This window comes from Hyaena hyaena, unplaced genomic scaffold, assembly GCF_003009895.1.
Source record: "Hyaena hyaena isolate Hyena2069 unplaced genomic scaffold, ASM300989v1 scaffold_233, whole genome shotgun sequence".
Classification (NCBI taxonomy): Eukaryota; Metazoa; Chordata; class Mammalia; order Carnivora; family Hyaenidae; genus Hyaena; species Hyaena hyaena.
In genome coordinates, this window is record NW_024080866.1 from 1,755,079 (window position 1) to 1,777,092 (window position 22,014).

The following is a 22,014-nucleotide window of genomic DNA, read 5'->3' on the forward strand; positions in this document are numbered from 1 at the left end:
CCTATAGCTGATGGGAGAGGCGGCAGCATCCACACTCCATACGGTTTCCCATAACCAGCCCCTCTGGAAGGGAGTCAACAAGAGGTGCCAAGGGAGGGGAGGGAGAGGCAGGTGTGGGAAGAGCCCACAGAAACAAGGTAGGGAGGGGCTTAAAAAAGAAGGCAGGGAAAGAAAATGAGCCTCTCACTTGTAACCAGGGTCCATGGGCTGCGTAAGGGTGCTCCTCAGTGGCAAAGGCGCCTTCCACTCCCGTGGAAACGAATGTGATGGCCATGTCACCTGTGATACTTTTATATGTAAAGTGCCGTCCATGCAGGAGCCTGCCCCTGGGGGTAGGAACACAGAGACAATGAGCAGCAGGCCTGGCCAAGGCTCAGGGACTGTGGGGACTGTGCTCCCTGGGACAGGGTGCCTGGCAAATGCCCTCCAGAAAGCCCACCTGCCCTCCAACAGGCGACCATAATCAAACATGTTCTAAGAGAAGCCTCTCACGAGGTCTCTACTGCCATTCTTCCCAAGTGCTCAAAGCTGGCAGAAACACTAGATTAGCATCCAAAGGGCCTGCGGGGGAGGGGGGGCAGGGGGGGAGGGACTACACCTTCATGTCCTGGTGAGGAAACTGAGGCTAGAGAAGGCAGTTAGCAATATGCCCAAGGCCATGCCCAAAATTAAGAGCAGCGTCATGTCCCCCCCTTTGTTTTGAAGGTGGGGGTGAAGTAGTACCTAAACAAATTTCCCAAGCCCCTGGGAGGATGGCATAATGCCTTCGCAGCACAACTCCTGTATTCAGGGCAGTGTCTACCACCTGCTCCTGGGACCTCCCACAAGACTACAACGGCTATCCCTGGGGCGCCTGCGTGGCTCAGCCAGTTCAGCATCTGACTTTGGCTCAGGTCAGTATCTTGTGGTTTGTAGGTTTGAGCTCCACATCAGGCTCTGTGCCGACAGTGCAGAGCCTGCTTGGGATTCTCTCTCTCTCTCTCTCTCTCTCTCTCGCTCTCTCCCTCTCTCTCTGCCCCTCACCCACTGTGCTCTCTCTCAAAATAAACTTAAAGAAAAAAAAAGGCTAGCCCCAAGGCCACAAGCATACCTCAAAACAAACAAACAAATCATAAATCATCATCATCATCAAAGCTGAAGGCAAATGGGGTCACTCTGAGGGAGCCACAAGAAGCTACTGCTAATCCCCAGTCCGGAAATACACCTGGGGGGAGGGCAGGCAGGGACAATGTCAGTGGGGGAGAGATGCCAGCCAGCAAAGGAAGCAAAGCCTGTCCTTTGCTTTCTGGGGCTGCCTTGGATTAACCCTTCACCGGTCTAATGATCTGGAGCTTGGGCCAGAGAGGGAGCTGGGAAGGAAATGGCTGGGGTCCTGGTGGGGGGCCCTGCCAACCCCTGTTCATTCTGACCACTTGCTATCTCTACCCTGCTGCCCAGGGTGGCTGGCCAAGGTTGGTTAGCATCCAAACTCTTTTCTCAGGCTCTGGGCTCAGTGGGGAGAGACCAAACCAGGGTAACCCCGTTCTTCCTTGTCACTGCTGTCTGAGTTCAGAGTTATTCTGGTCACCTCCCCTGCTATAAAAGTAAGGATGGAAACCCCCAGGGCTATGCAAGAAGTCAGATGAACAGATCCGGCCCAGTGCACCATCCCCACACAGAGAGCTGAATGCCGGCCACAGGGCTGGGTTTCTGGCACTGTGGACAGCAGCAGAAAGGACACAGCTGGGCTTCTTGGTCCCTCAAGGAGTTTGTTGTGCTGGCCACTGGGTTTGGAGAGCTGAGCGTTATGCATGGGAAAAGCAACAAGAAGAAGAAAATAGAGCCCGGCCCACTAGAGCCCTGCCCTGCGACTCTGGTGCTACTGACGTGGGGCTTGTGGGATGGCAGGGGCGTGAGACTGCCCAGACCACTGGGCCTTCCCAAGGGAGCAAGGCTGAAGGGACACCTCTCTGGACAAAGGAGTGTTCTGCCGCACAGTGCAGGCTACAGGCTGGTTCAGAGTCCACAGCCCTCCACAGGCCCAAGATGGAACTGCCTGGCTGGCCCTCCTCCCTCCCTGGGCCCTAGACTCCACCCAGGTGTGGGGTGAAGGCCAGCACAGGCCTGGTGGCTCCCTGAGGATGAGCTGGGAGCTGTGGGGCTCACCTTAGGCAAAGGGGAATGAGAGCCCCTGACTCCTGGTTGAATTTCAGATGCACACTCTCGAGTTGTCGTGTGCGGATCAGCTCATGGGGAATGATGGCCGTGGAGCTGTCGCTTTCCAGGCTGTCTTTGCGGCTCCTGCAAGCAAGCACAGGGACAGGTTTGGCACAAGGTAAACACCACGAGGAGGGGCAAGATGGGAGTCTCTCAGGCTGGGCTCCTGAATAATGACAGTGACTGTGATTGATGATAGTGGTAACAACACCCACCGTTGACCGTGTGCTGGCCAAATGCCAGCAGCTGTGCAAAGCCCTTCTCACTGACTCCTCCTCAGCATCGCCACAAGGTGGGTACTATTGTTACAGCCCTTTTACAGATAAGGAATTGGAGATCAGGGAGGTGAAGTAACTCGTGCTGGTCACATTGCCAGGGAGTATGGAGCTGGGAGTTGGTCACAGTTAGATTGGGTTCCAAAGCCTCATCTTTGGCCAATATGCTATATAAAAGTTTATGTCGCAGTGAGTGGCTTGTTCTTCCCTATATAGCAGCAGGAGCATCTGGGAGCCCTTCTTCCCCGCCCTGGAATCTCAGTTCCCAAGTTCTCCAAAGCTGGGGAGCTAGAGTACCAAGAGGTGCAGCTCCAAGAGCTTCCTTCCAGCCGACCTTGAAAAGGCTGTGACTTTCAGCAGGTTCTGAGCACACACGCTCCTGCTAATGGCCAAGAGCTGCAGGGACATACACATCCTTCACCTAACCAGGAAATGTTACAATCCTCAGTGAGGGGGCGGAAACCAGATTCTTAGGAGTCAGACCAGTGGGCCTGGCTGGGCAGCAGAACCAGGCCACCATCCTGCTGGGCTTTGAGGCCCCAGGGGCCCTGTACCAGATTCCTCTTGCCTGTGGCCTTGGCCACAGTGAGCTGTCCCTGCTGCCTCACACTCCCTCCTGTCCTGCTTCCCGCCAACAGCTTGCCCACAACTGGGCCACAGGGTCCCTTTGCAATCTAAGATATGTTCTTTCAAATTCAGCTGCCCCCACTGACAGCCTCTCAAATATGCCTCAGCCAGAAATGAGGGTTACCCACTGATCCTATTCAAAAGGCCGGATTCTGGTTTGGGCTGTGAATCTCAGAACAATTCCCCAAGTGTCCATCAAAATACTGGGTGAGAAGCTCTAGTTATTTATCATGCAAGGGGCAGGAGCCACCCAAGATGTCTAGGCTCCACAGTGAGCCAGCCAGTGAGGGGCAGGCCCAACCTCTTCACACGCTGCGGGCGCTGAGGTGCTAGGGCCTTTGGCTACTGAGGCACCCCGATAGGCAGAGAACCTCCCCAGAGGGAGGGTGTGAGGTCAGCAGGCAAAAGGATGGAGGGTGACATGGGGCGGCCTGGGAGTTGAGGCAGTGGTTTATGAAAGCCCCTGAGGTACTGGGGACCAGTCCTACCAGCTGTGTGGACCCGCCCCCAGATGTAACTCCTCTTTCACAAAGTGGTCCCTTCCTCTGGTTTCCCAAAGTGAATTCTGAAACTTGTCCTTTCCCCTAGCTTCTCTTTTGACAAACCCTTTCACAAGACCCATGAAGGAGATAAATGCTACGGCCAAGAAGGTCATGGAAGTTCAAGACTGGAAGGAAACTCTGAGAGGTGGTTTAGTGTACTTCTTTCCTTTACGAAAGAGAGCTGGTAACAAGTCCAAGGCCACAGAGCTGGTCTGTGGCAGGCCAGTGTGGGAGCCTAGGACCTCTGACTACATCGTTTTTCCCTTACCACCGAACACCACATCTCAGCGGGTGCCCCCAGGGCCCAGACAAGGGCAGAACTCAGAACAGCAGCCCTATTCCACCCTAGAGCAACGAGGCCATAGACTCACTTGCTGAGTCCTCACAGCGAGCATCCCATGTATATTCTATGGTTAACCCTTCTTTCACAGAGGAGGAAATGGAGGCTCAGAGAGGTGAGGTGACAAGCCTGTGGTCAGAGTGAGTTTAAGGGGAAGAGCCAGGGTGCTTCTTACAATCACTTCCCTGTGCCGTTTCTGACAATGGGCCCACACAGAGACATACCACCATGTGCCCGAAAGGGGCTGACGCCTGGCTGCCAGGCGGGGCTTCTGAGCCTATGGGGCCCACTAGAGGATACCCGCCTCTCTGGCATAGGCAAAACACTGATGAATAGCAATCAGGGTAGGGGTGGGGGTGGGGGCCTGAGAGAGAAGAATCAACTGCACACAGGGCTAGAGACATCTCACGCTGGAGGGAAAAATAAATTGTTGAAAGTCAGCTAAAGTCACCTTGGTAACTGCTACAACACACTCACCCGGAACGAGGACATCAAACCCAACTGCAAACAGCTTTAAAGAAATGGAAAAGAACTTAATCATCTGAAGAATTAATGTGACAAGTGCCCACATTTACACCTCCCACCAACCTTCAATCATTTGAAAACGTACTTTAATCTTTTAAGAGAAAAAAAAATTGCAAAATGCTAGATCTGCAATCCTGGAGCTTGGGTATTTCCGGCATGCTGCTTCAATGGAAACACGGCTGCTACACACACACACACACGCACACACACACGCACGCACACACACACGCACACACACACACGCAGGAGGCTAGCTTTTTGCTGATTTGTTTTTTCTGGACATCGATGCAGAAGCATGAATTATTTGTGTGGCTGGGTGAGGTATTAAATCTGCAGCCAACACAGGTTTGCAATGTTTTGCATGGTTGTCAGCTTAATCTTAGTCATAAAAAAATAAGTACTGTGCTCGCCAGCGTGGCCTAATTTTTCAGCTGGGCTGTTTTTGCCCTGAGTTCCCCATGGAAGAGAAGGCAGAGCTTTGGGGGGCTGGAAGGGAGAAGGACTCCCTGGGAAGCACCCCGTACACCCACTGGGGACTGCCAGGGATAGGTGGCCAGGGGGTGAAGGAGGAGCTATTGCTCCAGGTGGCAGAATGGCTGACTCACAGGTTCTGAGCTCGTCACTCTTGTGACCTTAGGAAGATAACATACCCTCTCTCTAGGCACCAGTACCCTCTTGATGGGAATAAATAATAATACCTTTTTGTTGTAGGGATTGAACAAGTTGACTGACACAAAGCATCTGACAGTGCCTGGGATGTGGTAGGGGCCCAAAATATATCTGGAATGTATCAGAAGGCTGCCTCTAAAAGTCTGTCTGCTCTTCCTGCAAGAATGCTGATAGCTTAATAGTGACTTATTTGCCTTTACCAACCGCCTCTGCCAAATCAGTCCTTACTTCTGCACAAAGGTCCCTGCCCTGAGCTTGGGAGACAGGACTTCTGAGATGGGCCTTAAGGGGCTCCTGACTCCCTGAGAAGATACTGTGGGTCCTGGTCAACTGCTGGTCCTCTGAGAAGGCCCAATCACAGGCCAACAAAAACCCCTGAGGCCTCTGTTCTTCTAAGGGAGGTACTAGCAGAGTCATCTTCCTTCTACAAAGCACAATGGTCTTCCTGCAATTCCCATCTGCTGGACCTCAAGCTACCCAGAAGTCATTTAATCTCTCCTCCCATGCCAGCCTTTCAAATCCCCAAGGCTGCTCCCACAGGCCATCATCAGTTTCTCTCTTCCAGTATCTGTGGCCCCGACTTTCAGCTATATTCTTTTTTTTTTTTTTTTAAATGTTTTATTTATTTCTAGGAGAGAGAGAGAGCGTGAGCAGGGGAGGGTCAGAGAGAGAGGGAGTCACAGACTGAAACAGGCTCCAGGCTCTGAGCTGGCAGTCAGCACAGAGCCCGACGCGGGGCTCGAACCCACGAACCGCGAGATCATGACCCAAGCGAAAGTCGGACGCTTAACCGACTAAGCCACCCAGGCGCCCCACTTTCAGCTATATTCTTAAGACATGGCTCTGAAATCTCCCAGCCAGCCACCCACATCACTTTCCCTTGCATTTACTCTAGCTTATCAAAGCCAGAGTGTCGTGTCCAGAAGGGGAGTGCTGTGTGTGGAAATAAATACAGCATGTGGTCTAACCAGGGCAGATCAAAGAGGGACTATGAGCTTTCTTGTTTGGGAAACTTTATTTCTATTAGAACTGTCATCAAACTGTCTATTCTTTATAACTTCAAATTACCAACTCTTACAGCATACCCTCTGTCAACAACATCTCCCTCAGGCTCTCTCCCATGGTCCGCACTTGGACCTCCTCTCCCCCATCTTGTATGTACTGTGGATTAGTTGGAGCCAAGAGCCAGACTCTGTATTATCTGGCTACTGTTTCTAGCAGTCCAGGTATTTCTGAAACCTGATTCTGCCATCCATTGTACTGGCATTCCCTCCTGACTTCAAGTCACTGACAAAACTGATAAACTCACCATCAATGTTCTCATCCCAGGCTTTGATTAAACAGTGAACAGGACAGGACCAGGCAGACAGGCTGACATCATTACTCCTTGGGTAGGCTCATCCAACCAATTATAAATCTACCCAACCATCCGTCACCAAGCCCTTCCCCCCTCGGTCTTGCCAGCAATAATGTCAGAAGACATTCTGAAAATGTCTTGCTAAACCCCACCTATAGAAGATCTATTGCACTTCCTTTGTCTATCAGGTAGAAATCTTTTTACGGTGAATTTTTTTTAAAAGTTTTTATTTATTTATTTATTCATTTAAGTAATATCTACATCCAATGTGGGGCTCAAACTCATAACCCTGAGATCAGAGTCTCAAGCTCCTCCAACTGAGTCAGCTGGGCACTGCTTGCCACCCCCTGCCTCCCGTCCCTGGCCCTCCCCATAACTATTTCTAAAAATAGATGAGGATGGTCTGGCAAGCCTGATTCTGATTCTTTGTGAATCCATGCTGACTCTCAGTGTTCACTGTGCCTCTTAAAGAGTATTCACAGACTGTTTGACTTATAATCTAGTCCAGAATTTTCCCTGATGGTTGACCCTAAGCGTACTAGTTTGGAGAGTGCAGGATGCTTTTTGCATTTTGAAACTTTTGAGTGCTTTTAGTCTGCCAACACCTTTTTCTTATTCCTGCGAAGGTTAGGGACACCAGCTTCGTAAGTCCCATTTGCCAATTCTCCTGGTGTTCTGGGGCACAACACATGTGGACCAGGCAATGTGAAATCGTGGCTTCCATCTCCTCCTCAATGCCTGTGTGACTCTACTCTGATAACCATTTTTGTTTTTTTTTTTTGAGATGGAAGCATAACAGAATTCGAGTAAATCTCATTTTTTCTCTGCCAGTGATTAAAGTTACTGTGTCCAAACGATGGAGCCTAGATTTTCTTCTTGTTGCTATTCCAAACAGAAGTACAAAAAATAAAGGCCTTTTTGCTGGTCAGAGCATTGTGTTGCAAGACTCAGTTCTTGAGTTTCAGCCTATCTTGACCCTGTTCCTTAACAGTCCGTGCTGGTATAACATACTTCTCCTTCCAGATTTTGTTAAAATTCTTCAAGAAATCTGAGGTAAGTAAAAGATTCTCTATATATCTGTAGTGGTCCCTGGATGTACTGCACCACTTTTCAGTTTCCAGGGGACTAGTCACAATGATGATAATAAGAGGTGCCCTTTACTGAGTGCAGACGTGGTGCCATGGTGCCAGGTCCCTGTGAAGGCCCTTGACATACTTTGCTTCCTTTCATTTTCATGGCAACTCAATCAAGAGGTATTCTTTTCCCCAATTTACAGATGAAGAAACTGAAACTCAGAGACTTAAATAACTAGCCCGAGGTCACACAGTGAATGAATAATGGGCTGAGACAAAATCCCCAGGCCTTCCTGACACCAGTTACAATCACCACAGTATTTCTCCTTAAGAACTTCCCATTCCTTTGAGTGGGCTTTCCTTCTGGGGTTTCAAGGCCATGAGGACACATCTATTTTTGCCCTGAACTCTTAAAAAGAAAAACAAAAAAACCCTACTTCCTAGAAGCCAAGGCAGGACCTCCCAAAGGGTATTTGATGGAATCTTAGTTTAAGGGAAACTCATAGAAAAGCAGATGGGGGCAAGGGCTGGATGCAGCACACTGGGTCTCTCTTGGGTTAGAGACCTAAAATGTTGGCATTTTGAGGACTCTGAGGAGGACTGTGGAGGGCAAACCAGCCAGTTTCATTTTATGTAAGTCAGCATCTTGAAACCTTAGTCATGGAACCCCCTTTCCGCTTAACACCCAGCAACCCCCCTAAAAGGCTGTGAGGACCCTCCATCTGGGGAGGACTGACCAGGCACTGCTCTGACAGGGCACAGGGTTTTCCTTCCTGATGTCGCTCTGCCCACATGCTCTCTTCCAGCGCGCTGTCACTGCCGCTCCATCCGCCTCCACTGCTGGTCAGCAGCAGGTGCACAGCCGAGCGCCCCTCACTGTTCCCATTATGGCAAGATAGCTGCTCTGAGGGGGCCTGTCAGGCAGCTACCCCTGCTAACCTTCAGCGCTCAGCCTGGTGCTGGGCAGCTGAAGTGCCTCTGCATGACCAGGGCTGCCTCGGTGCCGGTTCTGTGATTTTCAGTGGGAATGGTTATCCTTCCCTTTCGCTGGACGGGGTGAGCTGTAACAGCTCCTACAGTATCACTTCTTGGACTTTTATTTATGATTCTTTTTAAAGTTTAAAGAGTCACAGAGTCCTGGTGAGTTCATTCCAACAGCCAGCAGTCTTCCCAAGCCACTCCTTGGAGACAACAATGCTCCTCTCTGTTGGCTGACTCTTGGTGTTTTCCTCAATATTTCTAATAGACTTAATTTCTTTCTATTTCCCGGTATTCCCCTCTCAGGTTTTACCTATTGACTTCCTAATAAGGAATATGAGCTTTTAGCTCTCTTCTGTCCCCTACTCCCGCCCTCCCACCTTCCCAAGAGAACTATATCGTAAGTTGGTTTGGATCAGTATTAAGTGTCTATATTATTATACGAAACCAAGACTGCTTACAACTGAGCCGTGGAATGTGCTATGATGTTATACTCTTAGGAAAGTATAATTTTCTGGTGCAGTTTTCTATTTTCCTTGGTTTTAACAACAATCTTGGTTTTCTATTGTGTTTATTACTAATTCGATCCTAAACTATCAATGGTCTACAGATTTCCCCAAGATACTCAAATACACCAAATATTCATCAATTTTATCTCTTTTTAAAAATTTTATTTGGGGGAGGGAGGGACAGAGGGAAAGAGAGAGAATCTTCAGCAGGCTCCACGCTCAGCCTGATGCAGGGCTCAATCTCATGACCCTTGGGATCATGACCTGGGCTAAAATCAAGAGTCGGACACTCAACTGACTGAGCCACCCCATCACTCCTAAATTTTATATTTTCAAAGACCTTCCTCCAGAAGTCCTTCCAAACTGGCTGCCTTCCATTCTTGCTGCACACCTGTCCTCACCGTCACCCTCGTGTTCCCCTTGTCTCTTTCCCATGCTGGACCTCATTTCCTGTACTCTGCATGTATTCCTCACTCATTCTGGTGGAGTAGTGAACAGAGTTCTTTTCTCAGACTTGCTTTTCTCAAACAGCGCCCGCTGACCTGCCACCCTCATGGGTTTCGAGGCAAACTAAAATACCAGTTTTACTCTGTACAGTGGTATATAAACTTCCAAGGCCTACTTTCCAGCTATTTTTTCCTATGAATTGGCAGGAACCCCCTCCACTTTATCCTCTTTTAAAGGCAGTACCCAAGTGGTGAGGAGGCCTGGATCAAACAATCCAATGTTCAAATCTTGGCTCTGACAATGATTCCCAGATTACTGGCCCTAGATAAGTTATGTAATCTGTCTGAGCCTCTGTGTTGTAATGGGTACACGGGGACAAGAGCAGCCCACAACATAGCGCCCAGCACATGGCAGTACTCAATAAACACTGCCTGCACAGCCACAGGGGCCTGTCCAACCCAGGATTCTGCCGGTAGTGGGAGCAGCGAGGGGTGGTATATGGGACAGCTTAGATGCACACCTCAGTAGTTCAGGAATTGATCTAAATCTTTCCATTTATTTCTTTACCACCTGTCTATGTAACACATTCTATATTTATGCTTCCCACTGCATAAGGTGACTTTTTACATATCCTAAAACACTCTCTCCTTCCAGTGTCCAGAGAGATTCCATATTTCTAGTACTGTATAGTTTGTGGAACGTGCCCCTGTTCACCGTACCCACACTTTACAGACTGACAGAACTGTATCCATAGCTCCTCTCCACCTGGGTCTCTTCAGATCAAAAAGTCTTAATTTTTCCATTTTAGCCTAAGGGCATTTATCGGTCATATTCTATCAATGGCAGCAGGCATGGAAAGGAGAGGAGCTGAACCTCTAAGGCTCCTTTGGGCCACAATCCCAGTCCTGTGACAGTGGTGACATCTGGACTGGCCACACGACTTGGGGCCTTCCCCTTGGAGGTGCCCGGGAGTGGGAACCAGGGCATCAGAGCTGGCAACTATTCAACAGTGAAGTGGGTTTGGCATGCAGAGGCCAGCCCAACCTCTGGCTTCCGCCTCTAGCCTGGGAGATTATTCCTTTTGCTTTCAGACTGCTGATGAAAGCTCTGAACTTTCCAGAGAAGAAAACCAGTTGAAGGTTCCCCTTCAGGGCAGGATTGGGACAGGGTATAGGTGTGGGGTGGGGTTAAATGCACTAGCTCAGTTCCACAGCTACTACTAAGCACAAGGCTGTATCACCTGGTAAACACCAACAGCCAAACGATAAAGAACAGTATTTTCATTGTGAAGACCCCAAGGACAGGATGTGACGATGGAACAGTGGGGCAGGGTGTGGCTAAAGAAGAGAGAGTGAGCAAAACTGGCATGCTGATTAGGGGATTCCTTAATCAACCATTAACTCTTCTGGGCACCAGGACCCCCACTCCCTTGCCCGGCCCCCTGACTTGAGTGGGAGATGAGGATGCCTGCTTTCCTGAGTGAGCCCACTCTCATCAGAACTCCTGGCTTTCTGTTTTCTGAGACACTGAGTCATTTCCTCTCTCCAGCTCTCACCTTCGAGCCTTCCTTTTCCCTTCCCTGGAGAAGTGACTCACTGCTGAAGTGTTGGGTGACACTGAGGATCAAAGATGGGCGATAAAAATATTCCTGATTGTGCAACTTGAAGAAGGGGGATGCAGTGTAGACTGAGGATTCAACATGCTGGCCATGAACTCTGAGGCTACGGTGTAAACAGTGGCCATGGCTCCGTGTCTCTGGGGTAGTGGAGCAGAGCAAGGAGTTCAAATGCAATCTGCCTGGGCCGGATTTGCCATGGGGCCCCCTGGTGCGTCCCTTCAGAAAGGCACACAAAGGCAGGCACTTAGCACAACACGCGTAGGTCACAGAGGCCTGGGCCCTTCCTCCCATCAGCCCTGTGGAGCCTGGCTGGGGCCCTGTGAGCAGGGCTGTTTCTTTCTGGGTTTTCTCTCCAGTGAAAACAACCATACTTCTCCCACGTGGGAGTTGTGAGGGAAGCCAACGTGACAGACTCAGGCTCGGGGCTGGCCGCTGCACTGATGTGATGGAGCCTTTCAGCAGGGTCACCCTCGACTGCCCTGCACGTGAGCGGTGAGCACCAAAGGCCCAGCTGTTTTCCCGGACCAACACTCACATTCCTTCACCTAACTTACTGGATGCAAACTAGATACTTTCTTCTTCTAATTAATCATCATGGGCCTCAAAGGGTGAGCAAAGCAAAACACAAGGTTCTCTAAAGGATGACTCCCTGGCCAGGTTCTAAGCTATTCAAGATGGGAACGGAGGCAGCAAAGTCACTGCATCCAAAAGGCAAACAGATGGGAGCACAGACACTCATAAAAGTGGGGAGAAATCTATGTGCACACACACGTGTGTGTTAGGAGGGTTGTGCAGCAGTGACTGTCACAAGCGGAGAATTCATGCTAAAACCCTTAATTTTTCAGGAAATTAAGGCAAAAAAAGCAAAAATGAAAGAAAAAAAAAAGGCTTAAAAGCTGTTGGCATGATCCCAGAAGACTGAGAAACTTGGCTCAGAAATGATGGTTAGTTTGCTTTTTAAAGGTGCCTCAACTACAAAGTGGTTTTCTCACAGTCAGGAACCTTCCCCTGCCAGCACATATATACACACATGCATGAGCCCTGCCCCTCTGTGGGAGGGTACGCGACCCAGAGAGCTTTGTAAAGGTCTTCCGACTTCAGCCAGTGAGGTCTCAGCGGAGGGAGGAGGAGGTTCTGGAACATTACTGCAGGTTCCCAGCATCAGAGAAGATGTTTGTGAAAATGCAAAGCTCTCCACCCAATGCACCTGACCACACACATCCTCTGAGTCCCTGCACAGAGGCTGGGGAGCAAAGTCCAAACTCCGTATAACAGTGTAGGCAGCCTCAGACAGAGAAGAGGCCCAGGGCCTCTTTCCCCACTCCCATCCCTACGAGGGCCGGCAGGCACAGTCCCTAAGCCAGGCTCTCCTCAGTGGCAGAAAGGACTTGCTTCCCATGCTTCCCAAACTCACCCGGGCAGGCAGTGGGAAGGGAGGCGCCAGCAAGCCGAAGGAGGCTTTTCTCAGCTGATCATCTTGGGAAAAGCCAGATACAAATTTCACGGCTGGAATGCAAGGGTTGTGAAACCCTGAAAGAAGCCCCCGAAAGGGGCCAGGGACTCTCCTTCCAGGAAGGCGGTGGGAGGAGGGCTGGCAAGCACAAGTAGGAGAGGGGCAGGTTACCCAGAGGGGCCTGACTTTCTGGGAAGCAGGAAGTAAGGTCTCAAGAAAGAAAGAAAAAGAAATCCCCTAGCCCTGAGGTGGTAGAGGGGACAGGGGTTTTGTTTCTGAACATAAAGAAAACTAGGCTTTGTGTCAAAAAAGTAATTCTGGTATAAAGGAGCCAAATATGATACAGCTTGTTATCTCTGGGATTTGGGAGCACCAATGCTGACCACATGCCCTCCGCCCCGAGTTTAATATGCATAGTAAGCTTCTACCACGGAGCTTAGTCTTGTCCTCAGTGTCATGTGAGAGGTTCCTATTCCTGCCTCAACTAGTTAGATGAAGTCCACCAAAGAGGATCACTAGTCCCTCAGCCTTGTGTGCCCCTCATGCGGTCCTGAGAATGGGGTAAGGAAGGTCACACGTAGGGAAGACTGTCCTAAGCTCCACCCTTTTCTGACCTGGGACAAGTTACTTATTAGCCTCTCTATACCTCAGTTTCCTCATCTATAAAAGGGGGATAATAAGATTATCTACTTCACAAAGTGACTCTGAGAATGAATTAAGTCCATGTGGCATAAAGCACTTGGAACACGACTTGGCACCCAGAAGTCACTATGGAAGTGTCGGCTGCTTTGGGGGTGCGAAAAGAGCAAGGACTTGACTGCCCCCCACCCCCAAGCATGCCAGAGGTCAGCTGCTAATGCCCAGGCTCCTTTGGCTCTTCTGAACCGCAGCCTTCTCAGACCATATCCAGACCTATGTGGAACCAGCATGCCCCCGCCTAGAAAGCCTGACTAAAGGAAAATCAGACGTGCACACACAATAAGGCCCATGCTGGTTGTTCCCCCACAGGGAGAGGAGCAAACACTAGTGCCAGCACATTTTGGGCCGGCTTTCTCAGTCATGTCCATGTGGTTTATCTGAAATGGGGTCAGGTCCCAGAGTGGGCAGCATAGATATTACAATCGTGCTTGCTGATCTAAACTGAGTCCATCATCATCGATCGTGAGATAACAGCAAGTTAGAGCCTCGAGACACTTGAGGGTGTGCTGGAAAAGGTTTGTGGCAAAGCAGGAGGAACCTTTTCTCAACTAACTGCTAACAAATCGGTAACTAGCACTGAGAGCCTCAGAAGAGACATTCTAATTCCCTCCAGGCTGCAGATTCCAGCACTTTGGAGACATGACTGGGCACCTGAGCTGCAAGGAGCGGGGATAACCCCAAAGGCCCGGCACCCCTGATCTCTTTCCACCCATCTACAGCTAGCCTTTGGACCAGATCCACTGCCTCTCTGTCCAGTCGGGCTGTATGTACGCATCCAGGGAGCCTGAGACCTGGGTCCCTGCAACATCTGAAAGTGCGGCAGCCAAACATATGCCCAGAATAGGGTGTGAGATCTCAAGCCTGTTCTACATATACAAGAGGGGTAAGTGGGATGTGTCTCTGCAGGAGCCCCTGTCCTTCTTCCCAGAAACCTGGACCTTCCAGAGCTGACGGGGCCATCTGAACTGAGAGGGTCTACAAGTTATAGGCAATATACTTGAGCCTTTAAGCCTTCAAGTACCTCTAGGTCAGTGCCAATGGGGCCTAGAAGGAGAAGCCAAGCTCAGAGCATGGGAAGGAGCATGCCCCTGGGACAGGGTCCAGACTCCTAGGTGGAGAGCTTCCAGATGCCCCACGCCTCAGCCTGGCCATCTGCTGCTGCCAGGGGACGATCATGGTGCCTCACGCCAGCTACATCAAAGCAGATGGCCAGAGAAACCCACTGGCTGGAGTTGAAAGCTGCTCAGAGGTGGCAGTGGAGGCTTCTCCAGGCTCTTGCCAAAAAGTTCAGCTCGTCTGGCTTCTGGACAGCAAATTCACCAGGTGAGCCCGCTTGGGCAGCCGGAGTAACCCTCCCTCCTCCCGTTAACCAGCCAGGCTTCCCCTGTTCCACCCATGTCAGCTCCTTCTCCTGCTTGAAAATTCTAGGGCATCTTCAGGGTCCGTCTCATGTTCTTTCTCCTCCCAAGCAGCCCTCCCTAACTATGCCAGATCATGTTGACTTGTCTTTTCTGTAGACTAGTAGATCACTACCACTTCTGGGAATCAGGGATGAGCAGCTGGAGCTAGAATTCAAAGATGTAGCTATTTCTAACAAAGTGCATCTGCAGCCAGACTCACACCAGCTTCAGTTCGTGCCCCCCTAAAGGAAGAGCCTATATCCTAGATGGCCCCCTGGGCCCTGAGCTCGCCACACAGAAAGCGGGTAATAAAAACTTCTCAGGAGAAGGATAGATCGCCCTGGTCTTGCAGGAGTGCTGTGCTTCCCTTTTAGCCTGGGGCGCAGCAACTTCCTCCCTGGCAGGCAAGGTTTATGCTCTGGGCTGCCAGCTCCCAGGCAGCCCCTGCCAGCAGCCATTCCCTACAGCTTCCCTGATTCAAAGGGCAGAAAGGGGTGCCCAGCTCCAGCCCTGCCTACCATTTATCCCCTATCAGAGGAAGAGAGGTCAGCAGGAAGAGGATCTGACCTGTGGGGGTGGCCACAGTCTCTCCCAAGGGCTATAGGGGCCCCAAGACAGGCAGCAGAGGCCTGCAAAGCACTTCCCGTCCCTTGCCTGGGCCCCATGGAAGGGAGGCAGGAAAAAGGGCCTCAGCAGCAGGCATCCACTATGGGGCTGGCCAGACAGGGAGGCCCCTGGGGCTGTAGCTATCAGCCGGAGACCAGGCTCCAGGAAGGAAGGAAGGAAGGGCAACTCTGGCCGAGGTCGAGATAAGGAGGGGAGTCGTGCTTAGCACAATGGGCTCCCATAAGGCTAGGATTTTGCCCCAACTTGGCCTCCCGTCTGCTCACACAGCCCATGTAAATATTTACTGATGTTTATATTCCTGGTCCGCTGGGTCCCCTCTGAGGCCCCTTTATGACCCACAGATCTGTGTGCCCCAGAGACCCTGGGCCCATCCAACAAGGGCTATGGACATTGTTCTCTCTCATGCAAGCCCCAGGGACAGACCCTTCAGGACAAAACTTCCCCCCAGCTTGTACCAGCCCTGGAATGCTGCTTTCAGGAAGCTGTACTAGCCCCCTCTGCAGGCAAGGAACTTACGGGGCCCGGTCATGGGTGAAGCCGTTCTGCCGCTGAGGGTTGATTGGCGGAAGGACAGGTTTGCTGTTGATCTCAAGTCCTCTCCTCAGGGTCTCCCGGATCTGCTCCGTGTCTGTAACAACACCACTAAGTTGCCCGATGGCCCTTTTGGCTCCTAACATCCCATTTGGAACCTGGCTCTGCAGACATGCTGGCGAAAGGCCCTGTGAAGGCCATGAGCCCACCCTAGACATCAGCCTTGAGAGCTGGGTGAGAGCAGTGTAAGCACACAGCGCAGATGAGGCCCCATGCTCTCAAGAAACTTCTGGTCTGAAGAGTGCCATTCTTGTAGAAGACAACGGGGCGGTCTCCGGACTTCAGAAGGCAGGGCTCTTCACTGTCCTTTCCCTTGCTGGGCCACAAACCCTAGGTTTACCCTTAACATAGCTCCAGACAATGACTAACAAGGTCTTTGCCACCACCCAAGACCACCCAGGGATGCTGCCCACTGTAATGGATGCCACTAAGAGCTGCCAAGTATCTTGCCACGAATGAACTCTTATATAGTTTCTGGGTTCCTGTTGGTCATATGGTATTTGGCCCCACCACCCTTCTCCTTGGGCCAGGTCAGTGTGACTAAAGTCCTCTCCCTACCTTGGCCCCAGGAACCTGCCTTTCCATGGGTCTGCCAAGGGCCATGGGATGAGAGAGGAATCTCTTGGTGGGACTATTTCTTTGCAATATGCTGTGCTGGTATCTTTGGGAAGAAGCTCACTATTCTGGTCCCCTACAGAGATTTTGGTCTAAGATTTACCTCTGCAAACTGCAAACACATCCAAAAAAGCAAATTAATGCTAGGCATTTCCAAGGATGGGCTTAAAGCGGACTACAGAGGCAATAATACTAACTTTTCTAACTATCTGACTTGTTACAGTGGTGTGGATTACTTTAATAATTTTTTTTTAATATTTTTATTTATTTCTAGGAGAGAGACAGCATGAGCAAGGGAGGGTCAGAGAGAGAGGGAGACACAGACTCTGAAATAGGCTCCAGGCTCTGAGCTGGCAGTCAGCACAGAGCCCGACATGGGGCTCGAACCCACGAACCGCGAGATCATGACCTAAGCGAAAGTCGGACGCTTAACCAACTAAGCCACCCAGGCGCCCCTTTAATAATTTTTAAAAATTAGCCAACCATGGTTGCAATTATGGACGAGACTATGAATCCCTCCTTCTACTACCTATTTTGTCAAAAGCAACTGAATGATTTTAATAACTGCTTACTTTCTCTCGGAACTTCCTATGGGTTCAGCACACCATCAGAACAAGCAGGAAGGCAAAAGGGGGTCTGATATTTGCACCAGGGGTTTAAGTTTGTCCTTTATGGGAAGAGAAGTGCGTTTGTAAGTGCGATATCAGATGTGTAGGTATTTTATTCAGGACTGTGGGTATCTTATTCTTCAAACAGTAAGAAAAGGTAGAGGAATTGGAGAAAGAAAGTAGAAAAAGCTATGAACATATGTATATGTAAATGCCTGCTTTTCTTTTGCAGCTAGGTAGGGATGCCCTCTGCTAAGAAATACAGCTGTTTCTACAGCCAAGACCACCTTGGTGAGCTTCTAACAAGAGAGCCATATCCTCCTTCCCCAAGGCCCTGATCAGAAGGCAGTGGGTACAAGGTGCCTGGCACACAGCCTCTTACACTGTATCTGCAGAACAGTGAGGCAAGGAAGTTGGTGGGCTGGCCTCACACTCAGGCCTCTCTCATTTAAGGCCTGGGAGGGCCTAAGGCCAGAGTGATTCTTGGGTCTGGAATGGCTTTCAGGCCAGAGCTGGGCCCTCTGTCAATTCTGTGGGTGGCCAATGCTTGTTCTTTTGCACTTGGGTGGACTACGGCCTTTTCCTGTAACTGTTCTGTGGCTTCCACTCACCTCCATGACCTCAGATTGCAAGGGGCAAATCTAAAACACAATGGTCACTGCTTGCGGTGCATCTGAAATACACACAGGAAACACAGGAGCAATGGCCCAATAAAGCTCTCTTCATGCCACCCTTTGGGAGACTTCACTTGCTGTTTAGATCCTGCCAGGAAAGGAACTATTGAATGGGCTGCTGTTGTCAGAGACTTGTCCTAGAGGGCCTGAAAACTGGGCCTGGGGCAAGGAGAAGGGGAAGGTTCGGTGGTAGCAGCTACCTTTGCCGGACAGCCGCCGTGGCTGCGTGCCAATACAGATGCTCCTGCTGTCCTCGTCGTCCTCAGGGGGCCGGCTCAGGTCATCCCAGGCACACTTGGCACTGACGCCACTCAAGTTGGAGCCATCTGTCTCGATGCCTTTGTCAACTCTCTCCTGCTTGGAAGGAACCAAAGAGCCAGAGTTCCTTCAGCGAACCGGTGGCCCAGGGTCACTACTGCCTTTCTGGTATTTACTGATTCTTGTAGGTGCTGAGCACAGGACCAGTGCTCGAAGAGCAGGATCTCTGATCTTGTTCTGCCCTGGTTACTAACACGTGATGGTCTCTGCCAGCCACTGGACTCCTCCAGGGGACCCAGGGATCGGGGGAAGCCAGGAAGCATGAAAATCCCAAGGGAAGCTAACCTTCTCTATCTCAACCTTTCAGTAAAATGACCTGCAAACCTGTTTCAGACCCCTAACCCTGCCCACCTCATGCCAGCCCGTGGAGCCGATACAGCAGAGCCAGGAACCATTTCCCTGAGGAAGGGCACAGTCCTTCCTCTCCTCCCTGGCCAGCCAGGAAAAACCCCTAGTTACTGCTCCAGAGGACAGGGCAGAAGCCTGCCACAGGCGAAGAGGCCAGGACTCGCCCAACTTCTCCAACCTCACACCTGCAGTTTCCTCCTCTAACGGCAGAGGGTGTGGTCACCCACAGAAGCGCCACCAGAGAGCAGAAGGGCAGGACTGTCCTAGCTGCATCACTAACTTGTTTGTCAAAGGATTCTGGATGGAGTTTCTTTTCTGTGTCTTAGACTGAAATGGGGGCCTGGAGGGCAGTGACCAACTACAGACCCCACCAGAGGCCCTTCCTTTGTGCAGGCCTTGGCACTGCGGAGCCCAAATACTCTCCAAATAGCCTCAAGGAAGAGTTGTACCCAAACATCTCTGGGATTTCTGGTAAAGCATAGTTGTGTGATGCTGGGCGTTGGACTAAAGGTCATCTGGAAGGCTCTAGCAACATTGCTTATAAACAGCCACGTGGGCCAAATAAAGTTCCTAAGTGAAAGCACCTCAGTAAGAGTCTGCACACCCCTGTCTGCCTAGCCCTCTCCCAGTGGCTCCAGGGGTCCCATACCAGCCTGCTGCTCAGCCAGGGAGCCTATGTGTGCAAACACAAAGAACAGTCCTTATTTCTTGAGACCAGTCAGCAGATGGCCCTGCCCTAATGCCGCCTTTCCAAAAGTCATCTTTCCTCCTTTCCAGCACTACCATCAGCCTAGGCAAAGCTTTTTTTTTTTTTTTTTTAAGATTTTATTTTTAAAGAATCTCTAACACTCAACATGGGGCTTGAACTTAACACCCTGAAATCAAGAGTCGCTGCTCTCCTGACAGAGCCAGCCAGGTGCCCCAAAGCTGAGGATTCTGAGCAAGACAGGGAGAGGCCAACAATAGGAGCAGCTCCATGCTCCAGGTATGGGCCTGGCTTTGCTGGGGGTAGAGTCTGAACTTTTCCCTTTCCATTGGCTGCCCTGAGGCCTTTCACCTAAGCAAAGAGGAGGAGGTCTTTTGAATCAACTAGTTCAGCCCACTTACTTTATAAGTAAGAAAAGGAAGAATTAGGACCCGGAGAAGGGATGTCTTTAGGCACACAGCTGGCTGGTAGCAGAGCCTGGAGTGAAGGAACAGGAGCCAGCTCTAAAATGAACCACCTTGTGCAGGCCCCAGACAGCTACAAACGAGCACAGAAGAGTTCCCGCTTGGTGCACAGGGCACCAGGAAGGAAGGCGGGACTTTCTTATCAAGGTCTCCCTTTTTTTTTAAAATTTAAATTTTTTATTTTTAAGTCAACTCTACACCCAGTGTGAGACCTGAACTTACGACCCTGAGATCAAGAGTCGTGTGCTCCACCAACTGAGCCAGCCCCCCAACACCTCCCACTTGCTTTTCAAGACCAGTTGATGCTCCGGGTCCTGCTGGCTGGTCTCAGCAGGGCCCCAAGACAAGGATGGAGAACCGTTCTTGGCATGCAGAGAAGGACGGGCTGCTTACCCTACTAGTTCAAAGGACCAAGTTCTTTCTTAGTACTTGGCACTTATGACAGGGGCTAAACAGTGCCCCATGCTGGATCCCGGTGTGACTGCAGAACAATGACACAGGGAAACAAACCACAGTTCCTGGTTTTTGCAGAAGCAGAAGCTACAGGGAAACCAAGTATAAAGGAGCGAGCGGTAACAGAGGATTCTTCCAGCAATTTGAAAACTTCAGTGTTAAAGGCGCTAGGAAAATAGAGGAGCATCATCTGTGAATGAGGAGGGCTTCTGCCCAAGGACTCACAGGTCTATAGGAAAGAACCCACAGGCACTGCTGGCTGTATGTCTGCCTGCTACCTCTCCCCGGCCACCTCTCCTTCCTCCTGAAGGACACGGAGCTCCTAGTGCCTGCCCGCGGCCTACCAGATTTTTACAGAGACATAAAAGGTTCAGAGATGGGAATGACCTGCAATTGGTTGGGGGAAGTAGAAGGAAGTGAACACAAGCCAGGGACATTCTTAGTTGTGTGCTGTCCTGTTTCATGAGCAGCCCATTAGGAAGGAAGTTATGCTCTACGTGGTTTTCAAAATTAACTTGCATGCAAAGAGTGTTTCTTTTAAGAAACCAAAGATGTCACTGCACAGCTGGGCCACAATGAGTGGGACACTGCAGGCCTGCATGTGTACAGACTTCCTTTATACATCAAAGAATGCCAGCCTCTCCAGGGGAGGACCTTGGAGTCTGACTGCCCAAGGGGAAGACGTATCTAAAGGGGGGATGCGATCATTACACACATCAGAATTCCCGCCGCGACTGGGCCATGGGGTCAGTATCACCTGCCTGTCGGTTACAGGGTGCTGGGGTGGGCGGCTCCCTGAAGGAAAGTCTATGTTCTTTTAAGACGGGGGAAGTGGGAGGAAGAATACTGGGTAAGCAATATTGATTTTTTGTAGTTGCTGCTGATCTTTTTTTTTTTATGTCAGGTTTACTGATGTATGATTTACATTCAATCAAATTCATTCTATTTTATCCTTAAAAAAATTTTTTTATGTTAGAGAGAGAAAAAGAGTGGGGGTGGGGGCAGAGGGAGAGAGAGGGAGAGAATCTTAAACAGGCTCCATACTTGAAATGGAGCTGGATTCGGGGTTTGAGCCCACAACTCTGGGATAATGACCTAAGCTGAAATCAAGAGTTGGAAGTTCAAATGACTGAGCCACCTAGGTGCCCTTTTTCATCCTTTTTTTTTTTTAATTTTTTAACGTTTTATTTATTTCTAGGAGAGAGAGAGAGACAGCGTGAGCAGGGGAGGGTCAGAGAGAGAGGGAGTCACAGACTGAAACAGGCTCCAGGCTCTGAGCTGGCAGTCAGCACAGAGCCCGATGCGGGGCTCGAACCCACGATCCGCGAGATCATGACCTAAGCGAAAGTCAGATGCTTAACCGACTAAGCCACCCAGGTGCCCCCTTTTTCATCCTTTTTAAATGCAAAAAGACACATGCCAGAGGCAAGCTTTCCTGGCCTGAAATCTCTGCTCCCTGTGTGCTCTGCAGAATTCACAATCATGCATATTTCTATTCATTCACAGATAAATCTCCTCCATTTTCCCAGCATAAAAGCCAGTGTTATTTGGAAGAGGCCTAGGCATAGTGTGCTAGAAAGGTTTTCCTCACTCAAGACATACTTGCAGGTGTGGATCGATCTCAAATATGGTCTCTCCCCTCCGCATGTCAGTTATCAGCCAGGGGCCGCCAGCGCTGTGGACAAGGAAAGGGGACAGGATGGTAACTGTGGGTCTGGGGCTGATGGTCTGGGGATTCAGACTGCCCTGTTTGCTGCCCTAGGCCCAGAACACAGGGGAGCAGTTAGAGGTCAGGGGCTGTCAGGGAGCAAGTCGGCAGGAATCCCGGATCTGAAAAACCAGTGCCTGAAAAGCAACGTAAGGGGAAGCCCACATGTGGGGTTAAGGAGGAACCCCCACCCC

General features: G+C 50.5%; 1 protein-coding gene across 3 annotated transcripts in view; it reads right to left on the reverse strand.

Moving 5' to 3' along the window:
* SUFU (SUFU negative regulator of hedgehog signaling) overlaps nt 1–22,014 on the reverse strand; it is a 114,024-nt gene that overhangs the window by 14,259 nt on the left and 77,751 nt on the right. For 2 of the 3 annotated variants that reach the window (XR_005530475.1, XM_039243983.1), the window contains exons 6-10: nt 21,715–21,787; nt 18,024–18,180; nt 15,852–15,963; nt 2,146–2,280; nt 188–326 (exon numbers count right to left, since the gene is read on the reverse strand). Coding sequence is in view for 2 of the 3 variants with exons in the window: in XM_039243983.1 (XP_039099914.1) it covers nt 188–326; nt 2,146–2,280; nt 15,852–15,963; nt 18,024–18,180; nt 21,715–21,787 (616 nt within the window). In the remaining variant the exon portion in view is untranslated. The remainder of the gene's footprint in view (nt 1–187; nt 327–2,145; nt 2,281–15,851; nt 15,964–18,023; nt 18,181–21,714; nt 21,788–22,014) is intronic. The other variant, XM_039243984.1, reaches the window with a different exon arrangement.